Genomic DNA, 24,985 nt, shown 5'->3' with positions numbered 1-24,985 from the left:
GAGAAAAGGAAAAAAAAACACAGATTAAAAAAGGGGTCGGGCACAGTAGCTGCCTTTAATTCCAGTACTTTGGGAGGTCGAAGTGGGCGGATCACTTGAGGTTAGGAGTTTGAGACCAGCCTGGGAAACATGGTAAAACCCTGTCTCTACCAAAAAATACAAAAATTAGCCGAAAGTGGTAGCGCAGAGCAAGAAAGGAGGGAGGGAGGGAAGGGAAGGTGGGAGGAAAGTAAATCAGAGGCGAACAAGGCCTCCGAGACTTTCCAGCTCCTCGGCCACCGCGCTCAGCGCCCCGCCCTAACCAGCCGTTCACGTGCTCGCCCCTACGCCACAGGCAGCCGGGTGGCCGTGCCCAGATCAGAATCGCCTCGATAATCAGTGGCCCGGGACAAGCCCGGCCTCGTCTATCTGATCAATTCATCACTTCTGAGCGCTGGGCCCCGCAGAGCCAACTCCGGGACCCCGGGGACCGCAGCGTTGCCGCCGCCTAGGGGCCTCGCTGCACAGCGCCCCGAGAAGGGGCTTCGCAGGAGGAGAGCTTTTCATTTCGGGTAGGCCCGGCGGGGCTGGGGTCACAACCCGATCAAATAAGATCAAGGTGTAGGCGGAGGGAAGGGTTCAGGAGCGGGCTCACGCACTCACCTAACACGTTCCACGCACGCACGATCACACACTCGCGCGTCCACTCACACTAGGCTCACACGCCCCTCGCACGCGACACCGCAAGTCCACACACCACGCAGAACCCAGGCCGCTCTCCCTCCCTAAAGCAGCGGAAGTCCGTTCCCCGGCTTTTAAACCCTCCGCCCCCTCTGGCGCCTTGGAGGATTCTGGGAGGAACCACCGAGCATAGCCGGACGAGTCCGGAGGAACAGGCTGTTTCTCAGAGTGCGCGCGTTGCTGCCCTCTCGTGGCTCGGAGGAGAACCTACGTCCCAGGAAAAGGCGGTACCATCCAGAATCGTGGTTGGTTTTTTTTGTTTTTTTTTTTTGGAGACGCATTCTCGCGGTGTCGGCCAGGCTGGAGCGCAGTGGCGTGATCGCGGCTCTCTGCTTCCGGCTCAAATGATCCTTCCACCTCAGCCTCCTGAGTAGCTGGGACCACAGGCGAGCGCCATCACGCCTGGCCTTTTGACCTTTTTATAGCTACACATTTATACAAATATCTTTGGTTTTTCTGTGATCTTAACTTTATTTTGTCTTAAATTTCTTTTTCGCCTCCCGGGTTCAAGCGATTCTCCTGCCTCAGCTTCCCGAGTAGCTTGGATTACAGGCGCCTGCCACCACGCCCAGCTAATTTTTGTATTTTTAGTAGAGATGTGGTTTCACCGTGTTGGTCAGGGCTGGTCTCGAACTCCTGACCTCAGGTGATCTGCCTGCCTTGGCCTCCCAAAGTGGAGGGATTACAAACGTGAGCGACCGGGCCGGCCTTAAATTTTAAAATATTACTTCAGGATATTTATAGGTGAGTGATTTTTTTTTTTTTTTTAGAGACGGAGTCTCGCTCTGTTGCTCAGGCTGGAGTGCATCGGAGTGGCGCGATCTCGGCTCACTGCAACCTCTGCCTCCGAAGTTCAAGCGATTCTCCTGTCTCAGCATCCCAAGTAGCTGGGATTACAGGCGCCCACCACCGCACCCAGCTAATTTTTGTATTTTTTGTAGAGATGGGGTTTTGCCATGTTGGCCAGACTGGTCTCCAACGTCTGACCTCATGATCCACCTGCCTCGGCCTCCCAAAGTGCTGAGATTACAGGCATGAGTTACCACTCCCGGCAGGTGAGTGACTTTTGTTCCATGAAGACAGCAATGCCTGGTCATTACCATAGGAAGCATCGGCTTCCCCAGTAGCCCCTTCTCCCTCGGGAGAAGGCAAACATTTTACAAAAGGGAAAGGTGAGGAATACAGTACGTATGTATGTATGTATTTACTTATTTGTTTATTTATTTCAGACAGGGTCTTGCTCTGTCGCCCATGCTGGAGTGTAGTGGTACAATCACGGCTTACTGCAGCCTCAACCTACTGGGCTCAGTTGATCCTCCCACCTCAGCCTCCCAAGTTGCTGGGACCACAGATCACACCTGGCTGCTACTTTTTTTTTTTTTTTTTTGAAACGGAGTCTCGCTCTGTCGCCCAGGCTGGAGTGCAGTGGCGCCATCTCAGCTCACTACAGCTTCCACCTGCAGTGTTCAAACGATCCTCTTGCCTTCCTCCCAAGTAGCTAGGATTACAGGCATGTGCCACCATGCCGAGCTAATTTTTTTGTATTTTTAGTAGAGGTGGGGTTTCCCTGTGTTAGCCGATGGTCTCAATCTCCTGACCTCATGATCTACATGCCTCCCAAAATGCTGGGATTACAGACATAAATCACCACATCCACCCCACACCTGGTTACTTAAAAAAATGTTTTTTGTAGAGACAGAGGTCTCACCAAGTTGCCCAGTCTGGTCTTGAACTCCTGGGCTCAAGCGATCCTTTTGCCTTGGCTTCCCAAAGTGCTGGGATTACAGACTTAAGCCACCACACACAGCTGGAATATGGTATTTAAATGTAAGCATTAGATATGTATGAATTGGGTAAAGGTAGGAAGGCATATCCCTGCCCCCACTCGAGAACCCTAAGGCTGCCAAGAGCGCAATGCTGTGGCAGTCAGATTTCTGAGCCTTCATTTACCGTCACATCTGTTAAAACATTATCTTGACTTTCAAGTTCCAGAAAGAGTAGTGTAAAATAGCAGCGATTATATAATTAGCTCCCTCACATTACAAAGCACAATTTTAATGGCTCAATTCCTTTTCCTTTTTCAATGAAATGGGTGTTGGGGGGTAGAAATCCCAAGAATTTTGGAGATTAGTAGAAAATTATTTAAGTTATAATTTGTAGTTGTGCCAGTCTCACCAGGCACTTAGAATAAACAAATAAGGGGAAAGTACCCATGGTATGTGCCAGAATCCCACTGGCTCAAGGATTTTAATTTTTTTCTGAGATGAAGTCTCATTCTGTCACCCAGGCTGCAGTACAATTATGTGGTCTCAACTCACTGCAACCTCTGCTTCACAGGTTCAAGCCATTCTCCTGCCTCATCCTCCCAAGTAGCTGGAATTACAGACATGTGCCACTATACCTGGCTAATTTTTGTATTTTTAGTAGAGACGGGGTTTCACTCTGTTGGCCAGGCTGGTCTCAAACTCCTGACCTCGTGATCTGCCTGCTTCAGCCTCCCAAAGTGCTGGGATTACAGGCATGAGCCACCACATCCAGTCTTTTTTTTTTTTTGAGACGGAGTCTCACTCTGCTGCCTAGGCTGGGGTGCAGTCGTGCAATCTTGCCAGGTTAATTTTTGTACTTTTAGTAGAGATGGAATTTCACCATGTTGGCCAGGCTGGTCTCAAACTCCTAACTTCAAGTGGTCCACCCACTTCGGCTCCCACCATGCTGGGATTAAAGACCTGAACCATCGCACTCAGCCTGGCTCGTGCTGGGATTAAAGACCTGAACCATCGCACTCAGCCTGGCTCAAGGATTTTCTAGGTGCCCCGACTGGTTAACTTGTAAAACTTCATTTGAATGAAGATTTTATGACTGTTTAGAGCAGATGATTATTTTATTTTATTTTGAGACGGAGTTTCGTTGTTGTTACCCAGACTGGAGTGCAATGGCACAATCTTGGCTCACCGCAACCTCCACCTCCTGGGTTCAAGCAATTCTCCTGCCTCAGCCTCCCGAGTAGCTGGGACTACAGGCGCGCACCACCATGCCCAGCTAATTTTTGTATTTTTAGTAGAGACGGGGTTTCACCTTGTTGACCAGGATGGTCTTGATCTCGACCTCGTGATCCACCCGCCTCAGCCTCCCAAAGTGCTGGGATTATAGGCCTGAGCCACCGCGCCCAGCCCGATAATTGTATTTGAATAGCAGTAGCAGCTGAAATGTATTGGGGGTGCTCTCTACCTTATTCAATATACCTCAAATCTTATTCATTCACATATATATTTTGTTCATATATATATGAAAACTTACTACATACAGTTATATATATATCAGCATATTATATATAACTATATATATATAGTTATAGCTATCTCTAGGTATAGATCTCAGTTGCCCTAAGGGAGAAAGCTAGGCCATCATAGATTTTTTTTTTTTTTAAGATAGAGTTTCGCTGTTGTTACCCAGACTGGAGTGCAATGGCATGATCTCGGCTCACCGCAACCTCCACCTCCTGGCTTCAAGCAATTCTCCTGCCTCAGCCTCCCGAGTAGCTGGGATTACAGGCACGCACCACCATGCCCAGCTAATTTTTGTATTTTTAGTAGAGACGGGGTTTCACCTTGTTGACCAGGATGGTCTAGATCTCTTGACCTCGTTATCCACCCGCCTCAGCCTCCCAAAGTGCTGGGATTATAGGCGTGAGCCACTGCGCCCAGCCTAGATTCTTAACTATATAATACATTCAATGCCTCTCACAATGGGGTAACGGGAATGATGGTATTTACTAATGTGAACTAAAAAAGTAGGCTATGAACTGAACCCAGGGGAGTACTGAACAACCTTCATTAAATTCAACATGTGACAAATAAAATGGGCAAGGATTGTAGGGGGAAAAAAGTTTATTTTCAAGGATTTGTGCACACAATCGTGAATACAAAATTGTATTTCAACTATAAAAAGGAGTTGACTTCATTCCACCCTGGCATACAGGGTTTTTAGTGATGCCAGGTTGAATCTGAGGCAATACTGCTATCCCCATTTTTCCACCTGTAAAAGATTCCCCCAAAGGAATAACTTCCTATAACTTTTAGTCAAAAATATATAAGACACATCAACCAAAGTAATGAGTTAAACAAGTTTCTGCTTATCTGCTCAGGGAAAGTCAAGAAATGAAACAAGCTGTGTATTTGTTTTTTGCTGTAAATTACCTTCACCTTGTGCACTTTTTGGTACATTCTGGTAATGAAAACATCTCAAAATGTAACAACACAAGAGTTTAGGTCAAGATGACCCACCCAGGAGGCTATAAAAACTGGTTTGAACTAGAACTGTGGAATGGAACTAGTTTAAAATATGAAGCAGCTCTAAACACCAAGCTTAGAGACATTAGCCCTATTAGAAAACAAAATCATTAAAGCTACAAAATAACAAGTGCAAAACATGCTGAACCTGTTTCCAGGGAGGGATTTTCCCTTTGTCCAACAGGTCCCAAACTCACACCCACAAGGTGTAACTCTTTCCTGTTCCACTAGATTTCCTTTCTCTCATGCCAAAGATCCTCAGAAATGACAACGGAAACATATGAGTTGTTGAAATTTACCCTGTGGACCAATTCCTGAAGAGATAACAGCCACAACTCTGAGATGATTAGACATGTAGTGTTTACTTGGTATTTCTAGAAACTCTCAAAGCATTAAACTGCATATTTCAAAATCTTAACTTCCTAGCAGCTTTTATTCTTTTGGAGTAAGCAGACAGAAGACAATTTGCTGCCACACAGGAATCAACCACAGCTAAATTGTCCACCATAAAGTTTTATGGTAATGGACAATTCAACTGGAAGACCCATGTCTATGCTTATAATTTAACCTTAGACCTATTCTTTTTTAAATAGAGAAGTTCTAGACATCCAACAGCTGATCCTTCTGCAGATACAAGGAGGGAATGGAGCAGCCTTCCCATCAAATGCTGAGCCATCTAAAACGGTCTGCTCAGGAGTTACTAACTACAGGGCAAAGTCCTTTGATACCAACTGCAAAGCTCAGTTTTCTTTTACTTGAGGAAACACCGTCACTTTATTTGTGGATCCTATGAACTGTCCAAATACACTGATGAATATCAGCAACTTCTCTTATTTGAATTTCTCATGTCCTTATAGTAAATAGAATTTCCAGAGACAACTAAAGAGCAATGCACTATGAAGAAAATTAAGAGCTGGATAAGAAAAATAAGTAATCAACTAAAAATTGCCATAACAACTCAGACTTAAACACAAAATAAGTCTGCTGCCTTTTGTAAGACAAAACCACAATCTAACATCACAAGTTCTCATACTAGATGGATTTACTAGTAGATAAGTCAATATACTAGACTTATTTCTTCTACCCCAACTGCAAATATATTAAACAATTATTTCTTCAATAGTTCTTTTTCCCAAGTCAGGGCATTTAAAACTGAATAAGAGTCTCCTCGAATGAAAGGAAACAACCTCCGGCGACAGAGCCCCGCTCTCAGGCACTGTCGGAGAACCGAGATCGACTTCTTTCTCTTTACCCTCATTGGCGCTTCTCTCCTGCCTTACGTCTCTGGGCCCTGCGGCATTTCTTGAGGCTTAAAGTGGCATTCTAAAGCCAATTTAAAAATCATGTCAAGCTCAGTTGAACAGAAAAAAGGGCCTACAAGACAGCGCAAATGTGGCTTTTGTAAGTCAAATAGAGACAAGGAATGTGGACAGTTACTAATATCTGAAAACCAGAAGGTGGCAGCGCACCATAAGTGTATGCTCTTTTCATCTGCTTTGGTATCATCACACTCTGATAATGAAAGTCTTGGTGGATTTTCTATTGAAGATGTCCAAAAGGAAATTAAAAGAGGCACGACGCTGATGTGTTCTTTGTGCCGTTGTCCTGGAGCAACAATTGGTTGTGATGTGAAAACATGTCACAGGACATACCACTACCACTGTGCATTGCATGATAAAGCTCAAATAGGAGAGAAACCTTCACAAGGAATTTACGTGGTCTATTGCCGAAAACACAAGAAAACTGCACATAACTCTGAAGCAGCTGATTTAGAGGAAGGTTTTAATGAACATGAACTGGAGCCCTCATCACCTAAAAGTAAAAAGAAAAGTCGCAAAGGAAAGCCAAGAAAAACTAATTTTAAAGGGCTGTCAGAAGATACCAGGTCCACATCCTCCCACGGAACAGATGAAATGGAAAGTAGTTCCTATAGAGATAGGTCTCCACACAGAAGCAGCCCTAGTGACACCAGGCCTAAATGTGGATTTTGCCATGTTGGGGAGGAGGAAAATGAAGCACGAGGAAAGCTGCATATATTTAATGCCAAGAAGGCAGCTGCCCATTATAAGTGCATGTTGTTTTCTTCTGGCACAGTCCAGCTCACAACAACATCAAGAGCAGGATTTGGAGACTTTGATATTAAAACTGTACTTCAGGAGATTAAGCGAGGAAAAAGAATGAAATGTACACTTTGCAGTCAGCCTGGTGCTACTATTGGATGTGAAATAACAGCCTGTGTTAAGACTTACCATTACCACTGTGGAGTACAAGACAAAGCTAAATACATTGAAAATATGTCACGAGGAATTTACAAATATTGGAAGAGATGCCCAATGAAAATATTAGTACAAGAAACTACTGGAAAGAGAAAATATTTACTCCTTTATCTAGTGCACAGGATGTTCTAGAAGGAACTTCTTATTGCGACTCTTCCTCTGAAGAAATGACAAGAGGCAACGGAAACGGAATGGAAGAAATATATCATTTGTCCAGCACAAAGTGTCAGGAAAAAATAAATTTACTACGAAAGGATACATTTTCCAACTAAACGAAATAGAACAAAAACCAGATATAGGAGAGAGTAAGGTAAACATTTCAAGGAATGACAGAGTCACAAATTCATCTTCCTACGAATCATCTCAGTTCGATGTGACAACGGAAGAAAGCCGTAACAGCACGGAAGATACAGAGAGCTGCAGGAAGTATGACTTACAATTACTGCGACAACACGTTAAGAATAAGTTTATTGAAAGAATGCCTCCAAAACACTGCATGTGTTTTTTGAATGAAGAACTAGAAGAACTTGAAACAAAATGTAGAAAACCAGAAAATAAATTAGAAAATGTTGAAAAAGAACTTTTGTACTCCAAAAAAGAGGTATTCAGAAAACCTGTGAACTTTGAAGAAAGACACAAATGTGGTTCAAAAAGCGACTATGAACTTCAAACTTTAAGAAATGACCGGTCTGAGAAAGCAACAAATGCAAAGAACTTAACTGAACAGCTCCAGCGAGCCACAGAGCTCATATGTGACTTAAGTAGGGAAAATAGAGATTTGAAAGAAACCCTTAAAAAGTTAAAGCATCAAACCGAGTTTGGATATGTGCTCCTAAAAGAAGAAATGCAATTTAATCGTGAATTAGAAATGGCAAAGATCCATAGACAACTCACCGACCTCAAGTATGAACTGAGAGCTGAGAAGCGCCTACGAGCAATAAATGACAGAGCCTTGGACTTGCTTACAAAACAGCTTGCCTGGATGTCAATATCAAGTATCCATAACCACTTTACTGGGCATTTTTTTTAAAACTTAAAAAAATCCTTTCATTAGGCAAGTCATTGAGCCAAACTGTACTTTCTTCATGTACTACTTAAAATATATGTAGTAAAATGTAATTTTCATTTTTGGTGAATCACAGTATATACATTCACTCAAAAACACATAGTGATTCACCAAATCATTTATGAATACAAATCAACAGCCGTTTTGTGATCTTGTAAGCAATATGTCCTTGGCACGTGAATATTGTTCCATCTGCTCATTGACGTTAACAATAAAAATCTTGTTTATGTGTATAAGCATAAAAAAAAAACTGAATAAGAGTATTTAGCACTAAGTAATTTAGAAAATATAAAAAGGCTTTATGAAATAGCAACAGTTGATTCATTTTTCATATACCATTTGATCAACTGAAGTCTCCATTTGAGGATATTGGTGAACAGAAAAAGTTTTTCTTGTCTAAGCCACTGCTTTCTGGTCTCATCATACAGATAATTCCCACATTTTATGTAGGCCCAGATTCTATTGGCAAAACTCTCAAGCTACGAGCACATAACACAGCTACTTCATCTGTTCCCTTTTTGCAATGAGCACCATGCCTCTTTTATGTTCCCAGATGGGTACATGAAAGACAAATCTCCAAAGCCAAAGAATTTCTTGGCATTGTGTAACTGTTTCCCACCCAGCATCCCCTCCCCAGTTTGCCAGATCCAAATCAAACAGTGAAAAGAAGTCTTGAAAATTCTCTCTCTTCAAAAAAGATCTGAACACAGCCTAGTTCCTTCCCTAATGAGCCTCAGTTTGAAAAGATCCTGATGAGGAGCTGAAGAACAAAACGGGGTGACAGGTTTTTACGAAGGAGGTATGTAATCTTATCACTGAGGGGTGTAATTTTTCTGAACATTATATGCACTCTGCCAAGGACTGATTTACACACAGATCAAAGGAAGTTGGCTTTCTGTAGTTCCCTGAAGCATAAATAACATTCAGGACCATGAGGAGTTTCTCCCACATGTAGCAGGGGGAGACGATGTGGTGTCATCCTGGGGACTGATGACTTCAGCTGAACTCTCCTACACTGGGTCCAGGCCTCCAGCTTCTTCATCCCCGTCCCCTTGGTTGGCAGTTGATGACTTGGATACTTCGGAATTCATTTTATAAACAGGACGTAAAAGGCCATTACAACACAAGCAATTGCCACAGCAGCATGCAGCCTGGTTCCAATCACAGCAGCTAGCAGGCAAAAGTAAAGAGAGATGAAATCACACCTGCCCTTCACTGAAGTCCTTACTTTCAAGGTGATATTTTGAAGTCTCTAGTCACAGACAGATATATCAAGGCTCTCAAGGACCTGGGATGTTTTTATTTTATTTTTTGAGACTCTGTCGCCCTGGTTGGAATACATGGTGCAATCTAGGCTCACTGCAATCTCCACCTCCTGAGTTCAAGCGATTTTGTGTCAGCCTCCCGAGTAGCTGGGCTTACGGGCACCCAACACCACACCGGGCTAATTATTATTATTATTATTTTTTTGAGACGGAGTTCACTCTGTTGCCCAGGCTGGAGCGCAGTGGCATGATCTCAGCTCACTGCAACCTCTGCTGCCTGGGTTCAAGCAATTCTCCTCCCTTAGCCTCCCAAGTAGCTGGGATTATAGATGCCCACCACCACACCTGGCTAATTTTCTTTTTCTTTCTTTTTTTTTTTGATACAGAGTCTCACTCTGTTGTCCAGGCTGGAATGCAGTGATGTGATCTTAGCTCACTGCAACCTCTGCCACCTGGGTTCAAGCGATTTTCCCAGCCTCAGCCTCCCAAGTAGCTGGGATTACAGGCACCTGCAACCACACCCAGCTAATTTTTGTATTTTTGGTAGAAATGTGGTTTCACCATCTTGGCCAGGCTGGTCTTGAACTCCTGACCTCATGATCTACCCCCCTCAGCCTCCCAAAGTGCTGGGATTACAGGCATGACCCAGTGTGCCTGGCCTCTGGGATGTTTTTAAATGCTATCCTTATGCTTTAGGGTCTAGGTGAATATACTGTTTATTTACATTTTGTCCTTTTCCAAAAAAAATATTTAGGTAGGTAGGATTCCAAATGAATGTGCCTCAAATAAAAAGTAAAAAAGGTATCTGAGTTAATTGAATCAAGCCTTAAAAGAAACTCCAACTCCAATGAACCCTTTACAGAAAATCAAAAAAATTTTCTTTTCTTTTTTTTTGAGACGGAGTTTCGCTCTTGTTACCCAGGCTGGAGTGCAATGGCACGATCTTGGCTCACTGCAACCTCCGCCTCCTGGGTTCAAGCAATTCTCCTGCCTCAGCCTCCTGAGTAGCTGGGATTACAGGCACGCACCACCATGCCCAGCTAATTTTTTGTATTTTTAGTAGAGATAGGGTTTCACCATGTTGACCAGGATGGTCTCGATCTCTTGACCTCGTTATCCACCCGCCTCGGCCTCCCAAAGTGCTGGGATTACAGGCTTGAGCCACCACGCCCGGCCAAAAAAATTTTCAATAGGAAAATCATTTTCCCACTGAAGGGAGGAATTCCACCCCAGCCTAAAATGGTTTAATGTGTACGCTTTTACTGCATGGAGAATACAAAAGTCATCTGGATGCTAAAATAGACAATTACGTTTTTAAATAACAATTTTTTTTTTGAGACAGGGTCTCACCCTGTCTCCCAGGCTGGAGCACAGTGGCTCCACCATGGCTCATTGCAACCTCAACCTCCTAGGCTCAAGCAATCCTCCCACCTCAGCCTCCTGAGTAGCTGGGACTACAGGCACGTGCCACCATACCTGGCTAATTTTTGTATATTTTGTAGAAATGGGGTCTCACTATGTTGCCCAGACTGATGTATAACTCCTGGATTCAAGCAATCCTCCTGCCTCGGCCTCCCAAAGTGCTGGGATTATAGGCATGAGCCGCCACACCTGGCAAATTTTAACATTTACCTCTTCCCTCAACTTTGGAGAAAGATTAATTTTATAGACTCTCAGACCCAATCTGAGGGATTTTTTTTTCTAAAAATGAAACCAAATACAATCTCAGCTCACTGTACCCCCCACTTTGTAGCTCCACAATGTCCAGAGATGGCAGTCTCCTTTCCCTGTTCAGACATGGCCTCACCTTTGTAAAACACACCCCAAACACCCTTCTTCTCTGATAGCAGCCAGGTTTTGAGACGAGGTACTTTCTTGAAGTAGGCACAGGTGCAAACAAAGAGCAAACCAAACACCAGAATCCCATCCAAGGAGTACACTGTTAAATAAAGAAGAACAGAAAACCTTAGGTACTGATCTAGCTTGGGACCTGTGATCCTGCCTGAGAACTCTAAGATAGTGTCTGACATAATAACAAAATAATAACCTCAACAGGCAGTAACCAACATTTGACAAGAGGGAGCCAACATCCTGGGACTAACAAGATTATTTTACTGTTCCCAAAAATTGCTCTAAGAGGAAGGAGGATCGACTGACCCCAAGAGTTCGAGGCTGCAGTGAACTATGATCATGCCACTGCTCTTTAGCCTGGGCAACACAGTGAGACCCCAACTAAAAAAAAAATTTTTTTTACAACCCCTTTACTAAAATGTCACTGCTCCCTCCCCTCACCTTTCAAGAAGTAGAAATCCTGGGGAGAAATTAGCATCCCAGGAATGACTAGTGTTGGCAATAAAGTGAGACATATGAATCCTTAAAGATTCAGCACAGAGAATTTAACATGTTCTTGTTATAAATCACTCATATGATAAAGGAGAGCTAGATATGTAGCCAAATCTGTCAGATCTACATCTGTTAGTGAAGAATATGTTAAGGCAAAAAGTAAAGCTTAGTGGAAATTGCAAGAGTAAGAATCCACATGACTACAATTTTCCTATACTTACCTTACACTTTATGCATGATACTCTCCAAATTCCTACCAGAATAATAACAGATTTTTCTAAAATAAAAAGTATCTAAGGCTTCAACATAGTAGAAAGCTTTAAATTCTTGGCCCTTTCTTAAATATGTAAACCAAGCTTATTTTGTGTACAGATAAGCACAATGAATCACCTAATTGCAAAAAACGAGAAGATATTGGACCACAAAAGCGGGGAAAAATGACTAAAATTTATTCAGCAATTACTGTGTCAAACTGCTGTCTTACTTCCTGGTTCAGATTCTGTCTTCCTCTGGGTAATGTCCCTTTTCTTACTGTGCCTAGTATCCTGAGACCTCTGACTTCCCAGGATGCTCCAAATGAATATTATACATAACCAGTGTCTGCCAGTTCTAGACCACACTGTCTACCTCTCTTCCTCCAGTAAAACTGTCTCAGAGCTAGATGTCACTAAGAAAGGGTCCAGTAAATTAATACATACACTAAGGTATTCTGAGGAAATACACCTTTATGGGCTACTCTTTATCTCTCATATGTTTTTGCAGACAATGCCAAAATTCACAAGGAGGTGAAATTCGAGTATTCAGTACCAGGTCTATGGACAAAGTACTTTTGAGAAATGCTTCCCGGACCCCCTCCAATCATCCTAATGCCGACAAGGCTTTCTCTTTCCCTTTCCTATGAGGTTGACTCTAAAGATCCAGAAGGCTCTCCTTCCTGTCCTCCTCTGGAATTCAGAATTCATAGCTATAAAGTGTTTGAAGAGGCCTGGAAAAGTAGGTCAGATAAACAGGCTGGCAACAGCCTCATCATTTAGAAGAAGCAGTGTCTAAATCGACTCCTTGAAACTCTAGTCAGGGTTTCCATGTGGGATCACCCCGCCAGGACTTTAAAATCAAAAATCTTTCCGGCATTTTTCCATAACAAGGACTTTTTGGGCAGTCTACATTCACCAGCACCCCCAAAAGTGTGGGACTTGATATTTATGTGATTTCTTGGCCCTCTCAACAAAACTACGGTCCGAAAGTATAAGAACGTAGGGGGCTGGGAGGAGGGGCCTCTGTCTTTCCTGGGTCTAAATAGCAGTGGTTCCGCTGGGACTGACCTCTCCAAGAGCCAGAAGGAACTAAGAAAAAGAAAAGGGAAAGCAAAGGCTAGGGATGGATAACTCGGTATGTGAATGAGCGGCACTGGGGTTTCTGGATGAATATGGGAAGGGGGAACCCGCGGGGGAGTGTAGGGGTACAGAAGTTAGGGGCGTCGAGGGGCCACGGGGGGGCCGGGCTGTGAGGGGGCGGGGAGAACGGCCACGTCAGTCCCGGCCCCGCCCGCCAAGTTTTCTCTTCGTCCTTCACTCCCACCCTCCGCTCAGAGCATCAGTTCTCACCGTTCGTCATGGCGGCTGGCCCTGGACCTGGGTACGGGGTCCGGGTTCAGCGGTGATAGGGGCGAAGGCGGGGGAACCCGGGGCCCGCTTGACACTTCCCGATCCGGGCCGAGGCGACAAGAAGGAGCCGTAGTACGCAGGCGCAAGGTCCGACAGGCGAACGCCGAAAGCTATCGGGAATGGCTAGCCGATTACCGAGCTAGGGAACCTGCGTGCTTACGTTGGGTAAGAAGAACGCTGTCTCGGAGGCTTCTTGCGTGGCCATGGTAACTAAATCTTTCCTGCGTGCCCCTGCGGTGTTAGTGCTGGGGCGTAACCTAATTGGTCTGTGTCAGTGTGTTTGAAAAGGTAAAGGGTTGTCATTTTGTAGTTTATTTTGCGCCGTGGCTGCTGTTGCTGTGTAAGCAGCAGCCCACTTTCATCGTCCGGGGCTTCCACTTGAGAGAACTCCAGCACTGGGGGTGAAGAAGCCGCACCTGCGGCCTCGGAGACGGCTCTTGCGCTGCTCTTCCTTGCTCCGAAGGGAAATCTATGTAGTCAGACAGCGTCTGAACGTTCCAAATGAAATGAGGAACTTTGAAACAAAAACAAGTCTCATTTTTCAGATCCTAAAGCACCACGTCGTCAGAAAACATTCAAATGGTTGGCCGTTTGCCTGTGTGAATTTTTCTTTTCCTTAAACTATCAGGAGAATCTCGATTCTCCTGCATTTAATTCATGCTGGGATCGCCTCAGCCACTTTAACCAGAAATCGGTGAAATCTAGACAGCGCCTCTCTGAGGACACTTTGACAATGTGACAAAAGACACTGTAAGTCTAATGATGGAGGTGGGATGGAGGAGACAAAACTACAGATGCAGATTTGCATACGGAAATCCTTAATTGCACACAACTCAGCCCGCTTTATGAGAGTCCAGGCAAAAGTGCGACACCGAGTTCCCCAAAGCTAACGCGAGGGTTAAATTATAAGGTTACTAGTCCGTCGTGCTTGTCAAGGTCCTAAAGGGACTCTGCTCCTCTCCGCTGCAGTGCCATCTGCTGGCTGCAGCCTGCTTGGTTACCCAGAAGAAAAACTGCCAAAGCATCCTCTCTGGAAGCTGGCGTGGAAAGGCAAGCCAAAAAAAAGTCTAGTGCAGGACAGACGTCTTGAGAAAACATATATGCGGGGGGGGGGGGGGGGGGGGGGGAGAACCAGATGGAATATGTACGGGACAAAACCTAGGACAAGGCCAGGCATCCACTCAGATTATATATGTGTGTGTGTGTGTGTGCGCGCGTGCGTGTGTGTGTGCACATTCACACACAGACAAATCCCACTGCCTAAAAGAACAGCTCAGAACCACTCAAAAACAAAACAGCAAAAGCCCTATTGTTTCGGTCTCCGAACCCTTCAGCAACCATTGTCTAAAACAGCAGCAGCAGGCCCAGCGCAGTGACTCACGCCTGTAATCCCAGCACTTTGGGAGGCCAAGGTAGGCGGAGCTCCGGAGGTCAGAAGTTCAAGACCAGCCGTAGCCAACATGGTGAAACCCCATTTCTACTTAAAAAAAAAAAAAATACAGGCCGGGCTCAGTGGCTAACACCTGTAATCCCAGCTCTTTGGGAGGCTGAGGCAGGCAGATCACGTGAGGTCAGGAGTTCGAGACCAGCCTGACCAACATAAAGAAACCCCCTTCTATACTAAAAATACAAAATTAGTCTGGCATGGTGGTGCATGCCTGTGATCCCATCTACTCCGGAGGCTGAGGCAGGGGAATCGCTTGAACCCAGGAGGCTGAGGTTTTGGTGAGCCGAGATGGCCCCATTGCACCTGGTGCGGTGACTCACGCCTGTAATCTCAGCACTTTGGGGGGCCAAGGCGGGCAGATCATGAGGTCAGGAGATCAAGACCATCCTGGCTAACACAATAAAACCCTGTCTCTACTAAAAATATAAACAATTAGCCAGACATGGTGGCACATGCTACTCCTGGGGCTGAGGCAGGAGAATCACTTGAACCCGGACACAGAGGTTGCAATGAGCCAAGATCACGCCACTGCACTCAAGCCTGGGTGACAGTGAGATTTTGTCTCAATAAATAAATGGTGAGAGAGCGAGATTTTGTCTCAAATAAATAAATGCATAAATACATAAATAAAATACAAAAATTAGGCATGGTAGCAGGTGTCTATAATCCCTACTACTCAGGAGGCTGAGGCATGAGGATCACTTGAACCCAGGAGATGGAAGTTGCAGCAGGCAGAGATTCTACCATACTGCACTCCAGCCTGGGCAACAGAGCGAGACTCTGTCTCAAAAACAAACAAACAAAAACCAGCAGCACTAGCATCATTGCTAGCAATTGAATATTCAATCCCTGCACCGAAGCTAGATAAAAACTGGGAAGTTAGAGGGAAATAAGTTTATATATAATTTATATATAAATAATGAATATGTATTATTTAATATAGGCCAGACCTGGTGGCTCATGCCTGTAATCCCAGCACTTTGGGAGGGCAAGGTGGGTGGATCACCTGATGTCGGAAGTTCTAGACCAGTCTGACCAACATGATGAAACCCTTTTCTACTGAAGATACAAAATTAGCCAGGCGTGGTGGCGCATGCCTGTAATCCTAGCTACTCGAGAGGCTGAGGCAGGAGAATCGCTTGAACCCAGGAGCAGAGGTTGTGGTGAGCTGAAATTGTGCCATTGCACTCCAGCCTGAGCAACAAGAGTGAAGCTCTGTCTCAAAAAAAAAAAAAAAAAAAAAAAAATCCCCCTTTTTAATCCTACAGCCATCACCTTAGTGGTTTTATATCAGTCTTCTTTAATTACATCCTCACAACAATGAAAACTTTCATTTTTATAACATTTTGACATTTTCAAAGCAAATACATCTTGTCATGTGATCTCATTTAACCCTCACAACTGCCTCATTACCCCTGTTTTAGAAATAAACCGAGGTTTAGGGCAAGGACTGCCAAGTATCACACTGGCACAACAATTGCAGCCTTCTGAAATCTGGACTAGAAAATTTTCCTCCATACCACAACTGCTGTTTCCATTGACGGCAACCACTTACCTACTGACTAATGCTTAAGTCCTTAGCCTGCTATTCAAGGCCTTCCAATAGTATTTTCCATTGTTCCCTATATGGACTTTAAGCTTTGTCTATAAAAAGACTATGTTCAAGGCCGGGCGCGGTGGCTCACGCCTATAATCCCAGCACTTTGGGAGGCCGAGGTGGGTGGATCACGAGGTCAAGAGATCGAGACCATCCTGGTCAAAAAGGTGAAACCCCGTCTCTACTAAAAATACAAAAATTAGCTGGGCATGGTGGTGCACGCCTTTGTCCCAGCTACTCGGGAGGCTGAGGCAGGAGAATTGCTTGAACCCAGGAGGTTGCGGTGAGCTGAGATTGTGCCATTGCACTCCAGCCTGGGTAACAAGAGCGATACTCCGTCTCAAAAAAAAAAAAAGAAAAAATGACTATATTCTTCACTTACAGTCTTTGCTTTCTTATTTTTGCTCATAGCACTCACTTTTTAGAGATAATTTTTTCTCACCATTTTTTAAATCTAGATGAAAACCTCTCCAATTTTTGTTTTGCTCTGAAAGATAAGTCTTTCCTCTTCTGTCACTCTCAGAGGTTAAGAATAAAAGTTAAACAGGGCGCAGTGGCTCTTGCCTGTAATCCCAGCACTGTGGGAGGCTGAAATGGGTGGATCACTTGAGGTCAGGAGTTCGAGACTACTCTGGCCAACATGGTGAAACCCTGTCTCTACTGAAAATACAAAAATTAGCCGGGCATGATGGTGTGCACCTGTAATCCCAGCTACTTGGGAGGCTGAGGCAAGAGAATCACTGGAACCCAAGAGGTGGAGGCTGCAGCTAAGATCACACCACTGCACTCCAGCCTGGGTGGCAGAGCAAGACTCCATCTCAAAAAAAAAGAATAAAAGTTAAATCCAGGCATTGTGGCTCATGCCTGTAAACACAGCAGACCAAGGTGGGCAGATCAACTGAGATCAGGAGTTCAAGACCAACCTGGCCAACATAGTGAAATCCCACCCATCTCCACTAAAAACAAAAATTAGCCAGGTATGGTGGCGTGCACCTGCAGTCCCAGCTACTCGGGAGACTGAGGCAGGAGAATCGCTTGAGCCTGGGAGGTGGAGGTTGCAGTGAACTAAGACTGCACCAATGCACTAACAGAGTGAGACTCCCTCTCAAAAAAAAAAAAGAATAAAAGTTAAAGTCTGGGCATGGTGGCTCATGCCTGTAACCCCTGTAATCCCGGCACTCTGGGAGACCAAGTCAGGTGGATCACTTGAGTCAGTCACTGGAGACCTGTCTGGCAACGTGGTGAAACCGTGTCTCTACTAAAAATACAAAAATTAGCCTGGAGTCGTAGCATGTGCCTATAGTCCCAGCTACTCAGGAGGCTGACACAGGAAAATCACTTGAACCTAAGTGGTGGAAGTTACACTGAGCCGAGACGTGCCATTGTACTCCAGCTTGGGTGACAGAGCAACACTGTCTCAAAAAAAAAAAAAAAAATTAAGAATGAAATAAAAGCTGAAAAAGTAGGAGGAGTGATCAATGGCAAATTGCAATTTTTAAAGGGCACAATATCTTATTCTGATTAAACAGTTATTTTTTTTACTCCACTCAAAATTTACTCTTCTCTTTCTTCATTTTCCATGTCTGTCTCACCTACTTTTTTTCTCCTACTTTTAAATTTATTTCTTCTTTCTCCCTCCAAAAGTTAGGGTGAATCTCACCAGGTTATTTCAAAATTAGTTTTATCAAGGCTTTTATATTCTAATAAAAGAAGTTGGATGGGCACAGTGGTTCACGCCTGTAATCCCAGCACTTTGGGAGGCTGAGGCAGGCAGATCAGGAGGTCAAGAGATCAAGACCATCCCAGCCAACATGGTGAAACCCTGTCTCTACTAAAAATACAAATATTAGGTGGGTGTGGTGGTGCGCACCTGTTATCCCAGCTACTTGGGAGGCTGAGGCAGCTGGATCACTTGAACCCAGGAGGCAGAGGTTGCAGTGAGCCGAGATGGCGCCACTGCACTCCAGCCCAGACTAAGTCTTAAAAAAAAAAAGTTCAGTTTTCTGTGAAATTTTAGCTCCTTTCTTTCTTTCTTTCCTCCTTCCTTCCTTCCCTCCCTCCCTCCCTCCCTCCCTCCCTCCCTCCCTCCCTCCCTCCCTCCTTTCTTTCTTTCTTTCTTTCTTTCTTTCTTTCTTTCTTTCTTTGATGGACTTTCACTCTGTCGCCCTGGCTGGAGTGCAGTGGCATGATCTCGGTTCACTGCAACCTCCACCTCATGGGTTCAAATGATTCTCCTGCATCAGCCTCCCAAGTAGCTAGGATTACAGGTGCGTACCACAAAGCCCAGCTAATTTTTTGTATTTTTAGTAGAGACAGGGTTTCACCATGTTGGCCAGGCTGGTCTCGAACTCCTGACCTCATGATTCACCTGCCTCAGCCTCCCAAAGTGCTGAGGTTACAGGCGTGAGCCACCATGCCTGGCTGGAGTTAGCTCCTTTCCAAGGTTGTTGGAGGATTAAGTGAATTACTATTTACAACAATATGTGACATGAGTAAGTGTTCCATAAACGATAGCTATTATTGTTGTTCATTTGTTTAAAAAGTATCTGTGGTTGGCTTGGTGGTTCATGCCTGTAGTCCTAGCACTTCGGGAGGCTCAGATTGGCAGATCACTTGAGCTGAAGAGTTCTTGACTGGCCTGCACAAGATAGTGAAAGCCCGTCTCTACAAAAGCACAAAAATTAGCCAGGCATGGTGATGCATACCTGTGGTCCCAGCTACGTGAGAGGCTGAGCTGGGAGAATCACCTCAGCCCTGGAAGTGGAGGTTGCAATGAGTCGTGAATGCACCAGTGCACTCCAGCATGGATGGTAGAGCAAGACCCTGTCTCAAAAACAAAAAGTATTTGCCAATGTCTACTATGTGCTAAGTACTTTGCTAGATTTTGCAGAAATAGGGGCAAAAATAAGTCCCTGCCCTCAGAAAACAAAATATGTTGGGTAAGACAGATGAATAAACACATTTTAATAGAACATGAGTATTGTGTAAAGACAGTATCTTTGATTTTCACAACTGTTTTACAGAATTTTTTTAATGAAATCTTGAGACTCAAAGAAGGGACATGGGTGAGATAAATAACATAGCCTGTTAGGATCCAAACCCAGGTCTAAGTTCAAAGCTCCCTTTCCCTTGTTATCACACTGCCTCACATTAGAGCACTTTCAACTGACGCTGATCTTTGACGATTTTGTTACAATCATTAATATTTCTGTCACCCTGGAAAGTCTCATAGCCTCACTGCCACACAGTGCAGTCATGTCTCACATCAGGCCAAAGTCTGGGTCATCAGCTCTTGCAGCCCAACTGCAAGGAATAAATAGAGCCCACCGGCCTAGGGACTCTCAATTCAGACAGTCCTTCCTCAATTCATTTCAGTGTTCACCAGAGAACTGGTAGTTGTTGCCAAATGCCTGTCAGTCAAGAACAGAGGCCTGTTTGTTAGGGTTGTTGCAGTTATTGTGGTGAACACTAATCAGTCATGGGGACCATGGCTGTGACATTCTGGTTTAACCAAAGAGTAAGTTCAGTCTCAAAGGCACAGCTTGCAACAATAGCTTCATTTGAATTACAACATATTTGAAAAGGGATGTCAAATAGGCATTAATTTATGCTACAAACATTTGTTCCAGGATTTCTAAATCTAAGGAATGTGCTAGCCTTTGGGAACACAAAGATGAATGAGAAATAGACTCTGTTCTTAATAAGTTTAAGATTTAGTAGAAAAAGACAAGCTATGTTTATAAATAACCAAAAAATACAGTAGAAAGTGAGAAGTGTCCAAGGAAAATGAAAACTAAGTGCTGCAGGAGTAGGAAGGAGAAACTCCCTTCAGCTGGAGCGTCCAGGGAAGGCCTTATTGAGGCGCAGACATTTTAGCTGAGCCTGAAAGGCATGCAGCATTTCAATAGGCAGAAATAAAGAACATTCTCGCGGGGAGAGAAATGAATGATAAAGCCCTGGAGAGAGAAAGTACATGGGAAGATGGGGTCACAATCAAGCCTCCCTTCCTCCTTCAATGGCTAACTCACATTCACCCCTCAAGTCCCAACGCAGACCTCACTTGCTTGAGGGAGACTTCTCTGACCTTCTTCAGTCTCCTTCCCCAATCAGGTTTCCAAAGCATGCAATATCTGTTTAACTCATGTCCCCCTGCTATACTGTAATGTTCATTTGCTTTGTCATTTTATCCACAATCCCATAGCTAGTGCTGAACATTTTGCTAGAGCTTGATAAATATTGCATGAATAATTGAATGTGGCCTTCATTCATTGAATTGAATGTGGAATGTAGAGCTCATGAAGGAGAACGGCAGAAGATAACAGTGAAAGGTAGGCTTTAAATAACAACTGATAGTTACGGAATATTTACTACATGCCAGGTACTACCCAAAACACTTTATGGCTATTAACACATCTAAGCCTCTTAAAAACCTTATATGATTAGTAACTGTTGTTATCCCCTTCTCATAGATGAGGAAATGAATTTACCAGCAGGTCAAGTAAGTTGTCTCAAGGTAAGATAGCTGATAAATAGTACAGCTGGGATTTCAAACTCAACCTATCTGATCTCAGAGCCTGCATATTTAACCATGGAGTATGGGCAGTATGGTTAAGACTGCGTTAAGACTATTGTGGAAATTCTGAAAGCCCTTTAAAAAGTAAAATTACCTCACTAAGCCCAAATTAGGGAGAAGCACTGTAGAAGTCTACACCCTGGGATGGAGAGTGGAAGTGGTGGTAGGCGTGGTACTGCAAAGCTTCTGCCTTGCTTTGGAGTCTGAGTGGCGTTACCTGCCTGCCCACATCCCATCACTAATCCAGCTCCTGCTTTCCTCATTTCTGATAATCCCACCACTGCCATTCCTTCTTTTTTTTTTTCTGCCATTCCTTCTAAATTACTCTTTTACAACTCCACTTCTTTCTTCTATCAATAACCTCTCTGCTGAATCCCCCTTTTTTTTTGGAGATGGAGTCTCACTCTGTCACCCAGTCTAGGGTGCAATGGTGAGATCTTGGCTCACTGCAACCTCCACCTCCCAGGTTCAAGCAATTCTCCTGCCTCAGCCTCCTGAGTAGCTGGGATTATAGGCATACAGGGGTGTGCCACCATGCCTAGCCAATTTTTTTTTTTTTTTTTTTAGGCGGAGTTTCGCTCTTGTTACCCAGGCTGGAGTGCAATGGTGTGATCTCGGCTCACCACAACCTCCGCCTCCTGGGTTCAGGCAATTCTCCTGCCTCAGCCTCCTGAGTAGCTGGGATTACAGGCACACACCACCGTGCCCAGCTAATTTTTTGTATTTTTAGTAGAGATGGGGTTTCACCATGTTGACCAGGATGGTCTCGATCTCTTGACCTCGTGATCCACCCGCCTTGGCCTCCCAAAGTGCAGGGATTATAGGCATGAGCCACCGTGCCCGGCCAGTCTATGCTTTTTCATATTTTCCTGTAAAATAAGTAGTATTTTAAATATATATAAATGGTATTATGTTATAGATCTTATTGTTTCTTACTTTTTTTACTTAGCGCTGTTTTCAAGTTCTGTCCATGTTGCTAAATCTACTGCTTGATTGCTGCATTGTACTCCATGCTGTGCATCCAGCATATTTTACCTGTCTAATCCCCTGATAACGGACACTGTGCATGTTTTGTGCCTGACCTCCTAGACACTGGATCACTACCTAAACGCAGTTCTCAACCCTATCAGGCTCAATAATCTCCCTTAAATATTATTAACAAATACAACATCTCCATTATTGTCCAGTGAAATTCAAAAATAATATAATTTACTGTGGTAGGTAGCCTCTCAGAAAGCCCCCAGTGATCTCCCCTGCAATAGTCTTGCCCTTATGTGATCCTCTCTCCTTGAATTTGAGCTGCACTTTTTTTTTTTCCTGAGATGGAGTCTTGCTCTGTCACCCAGGCTGCAGTGCAGTAGCACAATCTGGGCTCACTACAACTTCTGCCTCTGGGTTCAAGTCATTCTCCTGCCTCAGCCTCCTGAGTGCCTAGGATTACAGGCATGTGCCACCATGCCCAGCTAATTTTTGTATTTTTAGTAGAGATGGGGTGTCACCATGTTGGCCAGGCTGGTCTCGAACTCTTGATCTCAAGGTCTGCTCGCCTCAGCCTCCCAAAGTGCGGAGATTACAGGAATGAGCCACTGCACACGGCCCTACTTGCACTTTTTTACTGACTTCTAGTGAATAGAATAGGGCAGAAATTATGGGATGTCACTTCCAAAATTTGGCAACAAAAAAACCTGTGAGTTCTGTCTTTTGGGTTCTCTCACTTTTCTCCTCTGGAGGAAGGCAGCTGGCACATTGTGAGCTGCCCTATGGAGAGGATTATGTGGCAAGGAACAGAGGGAGGCCTCTGGGCAACATCCAGTAAAGAACTGAGGCCTTTAGTCCAACAACCTGGAGGAACTGAAACCTCCAGCAACCTGTGAGTGACTCTGGCAAATCCTCCTCCATCAATACTTTGGGTATGACTGCAGCCCCAGCCAACATCCTGACTGAAACAGGGGGGACCTTGAGCCACAGACACCCAGCTAAATTGCACCCACACTGCTGACCCACAGAAACTGTGTGATAATTTTTTTTTTTTTTTTTTTTTTGGACAGCGTTTTGCTCTTGTTGCCCAGGCTGGAGTGCAATGGCGTGATCTCCGCTCACTGCAACCTCTGCCTCCCGGGTTCAAGTGATTCTCTTGTCTCAGTAGCTGTAATCCTGAGTAGCTGGAATTACAGGCATGTACCATCATGCTCAGCTAATTTTTGGTTGTTGTTCAATTTTTAGTAGAGATGGGGTTTCTCCACATTGGTCAGGCTGGTCTCAAACTCCAGACTTCAGGTGTTCTGCCCACCTTGGCCTCCCAAAGTGCCGGGACAGACATGAACCATCATGCCCGGCCGATAAATATTTGTTTTAAGCCACTAAGTTTCAGACTAATTTGTTACATAGCAATAAATAACTAATATATCTACCTACTCACATACTTTTTAAAATAATCTAGTACCCTAACTGGATCCAGTGATCCAGTGTCCAGGAGGTCAGGCAGAAAGGTAACGTAAGGTAAAGTGAAACTAGTAACATATGATTCAATATGTAAATGCTCAGGCATGATGGCACTAGCGGGTATAATGAGATTTCAGATGCTTGTACCTACATGTAGAATCATCTTGAATGAAGACCGATTTGGGTGAGTATTGTCGATCTAAAAGGAAGACGCTGAGGCAAAATTAATATAAATAGAGAGTTTATTTGGGCCAAACTTGCAGATTGCAACTCTGCAGCATAAAGTTGCCCTGAATATACACTCTAAGATTAGCAGCAGGTACAAGTGGATTTTTAAAGGAAAAGAATGAGGACAGGGAGTAGGCTGAATCAAAGCTGTCTTTCAGGAATTCTCATTGGCTCACAGAAATAACATTGATTAGTGACTGGCTAAACATTATCAAGCAATAACGTATGGCATATAGTGTCTGGTGGGGCATAATTAGGCTAATTTATAACTAATATTTGTGGCAATAGCAAGCAGTTTTAAGACTTAAATACACAGTTCAAAAGGGGGCAAGTAGGATGTGACTGCCTCTCATTTTAATGCCTCTCTGGGCCTAATAATTTTAAAAGACTCACATTCCTTAAATAAAAGTTCTTTTTTTCAGTATTCACTATTCAAATTATTACAAGTGATGTGCTTTTGGTGATGTTATTTCCTGAAACAATACACAGCTCTTAATGGATTCCAAACAAAACAAAATACAATTTTGGGGTAATAACATTCCCAGAAAATTCAATGTACATTAAAAGCATGGGAAAATGCTTTGTGTTTATTAACAAAGATAGGTTCAAGTCTCAGATAACAAAGATAGGTTCAAGTCTCAGGACCTTTCACCCACAGAATGTTCAGCAGGACATTCAGAAATCGTGTGTATTACGGGATTTTCTTTATGTAGCATCATCTGTTACACTGTAGGACATTTATTTTATATACCTAGCTCTGGCCTTCCAATGCCTGTGGTTTTCCCAACCATTGTTCCGACCAAAAGCGCTCCCCGGCGAGCAAGGTGGGCTCACACTTGTAATCTCAGCTCTTTGGGAGGCCGAGGGGGACAGATCGTTTGAGGCCAGGAGTTCCACACTAACTTGGGTAATGTGGCGAAATCCCATTTCTACTAAAAATACAAAAATTAGCTGGGCGTTGGTGGTGTGCGCCTGTAATCCCAGCTACTCCGAGGTTGAGGTGGGAGGATGGCTTGAGCCCAGCAGGTCAAGGCTGCGGTGAACCCTGATAGCGCCACTTCATTCCAACCTGGGG

At 44.2% G+C, this 24,985-nt stretch overlaps 2 protein-coding genes and 1 non-coding gene across 4 annotated transcripts; 1 reads left to right on the top strand and 2 right to left on the bottom strand.

The window, feature by feature from the left end:
* Positions 1-352: 352 nt before the first annotated feature.
* Positions 353-771, bottom strand: LOC118143544 (small Cajal body-specific RNA 2). The gene has a single exon (XR_004727738.1).
* Positions 772-4,589: 3,818 nt separating this feature from the next.
* TMEM167B (transmembrane protein 167B) lies at positions 4,590-13,687 on the bottom strand. 2 transcript variants are annotated; one of them, XM_002751170.6, is made up of 3 exons: positions 13,564-13,687; positions 11,424-11,555; positions 4,590-9,521 (listed from the first exon to the last, which is right to left on the bottom strand). In XM_002751170.6, the coding sequence occupies exons 1-3, from the start codon at positions 13,571-13,573 to the stop codon at positions 9,439-9,441; spliced, it is 225 nt and encodes a 74-aa protein (XP_002751216.1). In that variant the 5' UTR covers positions 13,574-13,687; the 3' UTR covers positions 4,590-9,438. The 2 variants fall into 2 exon arrangements, with proteins under 2 accessions (XP_002751216.1, XP_017830479.3); XM_017974990.5 differs by having other exon boundaries at positions 4,595-9,521; positions 11,363-11,555.
* On the top strand, positions 7,139-8,528 carry CCDC160 (coiled-coil domain containing 160). Its single transcript, XM_009001823.5, is given in 2 exon segments — positions 7,139-7,516; positions 7,519-8,528. Coding segments are annotated over 2 exon segments (978 nt in total). The 5' UTR covers positions 7,139-7,335; the 3' UTR covers positions 8,316-8,528.
* Positions 13,688-24,985: the final 11,298 nt, after the last annotated feature.

The sequence above is a fragment of the Callithrix jacchus genome, chromosome 7 (genome assembly GCF_049354715.1).
Source record: "Callithrix jacchus isolate 240 chromosome 7, calJac240_pri, whole genome shotgun sequence".
NCBI lineage: Eukaryota > Metazoa > Chordata > Mammalia > Primates > Cebidae > Callithrix > Callithrix jacchus.
This window is presented reverse-complemented; position numbering and strand designations above follow the sequence as displayed.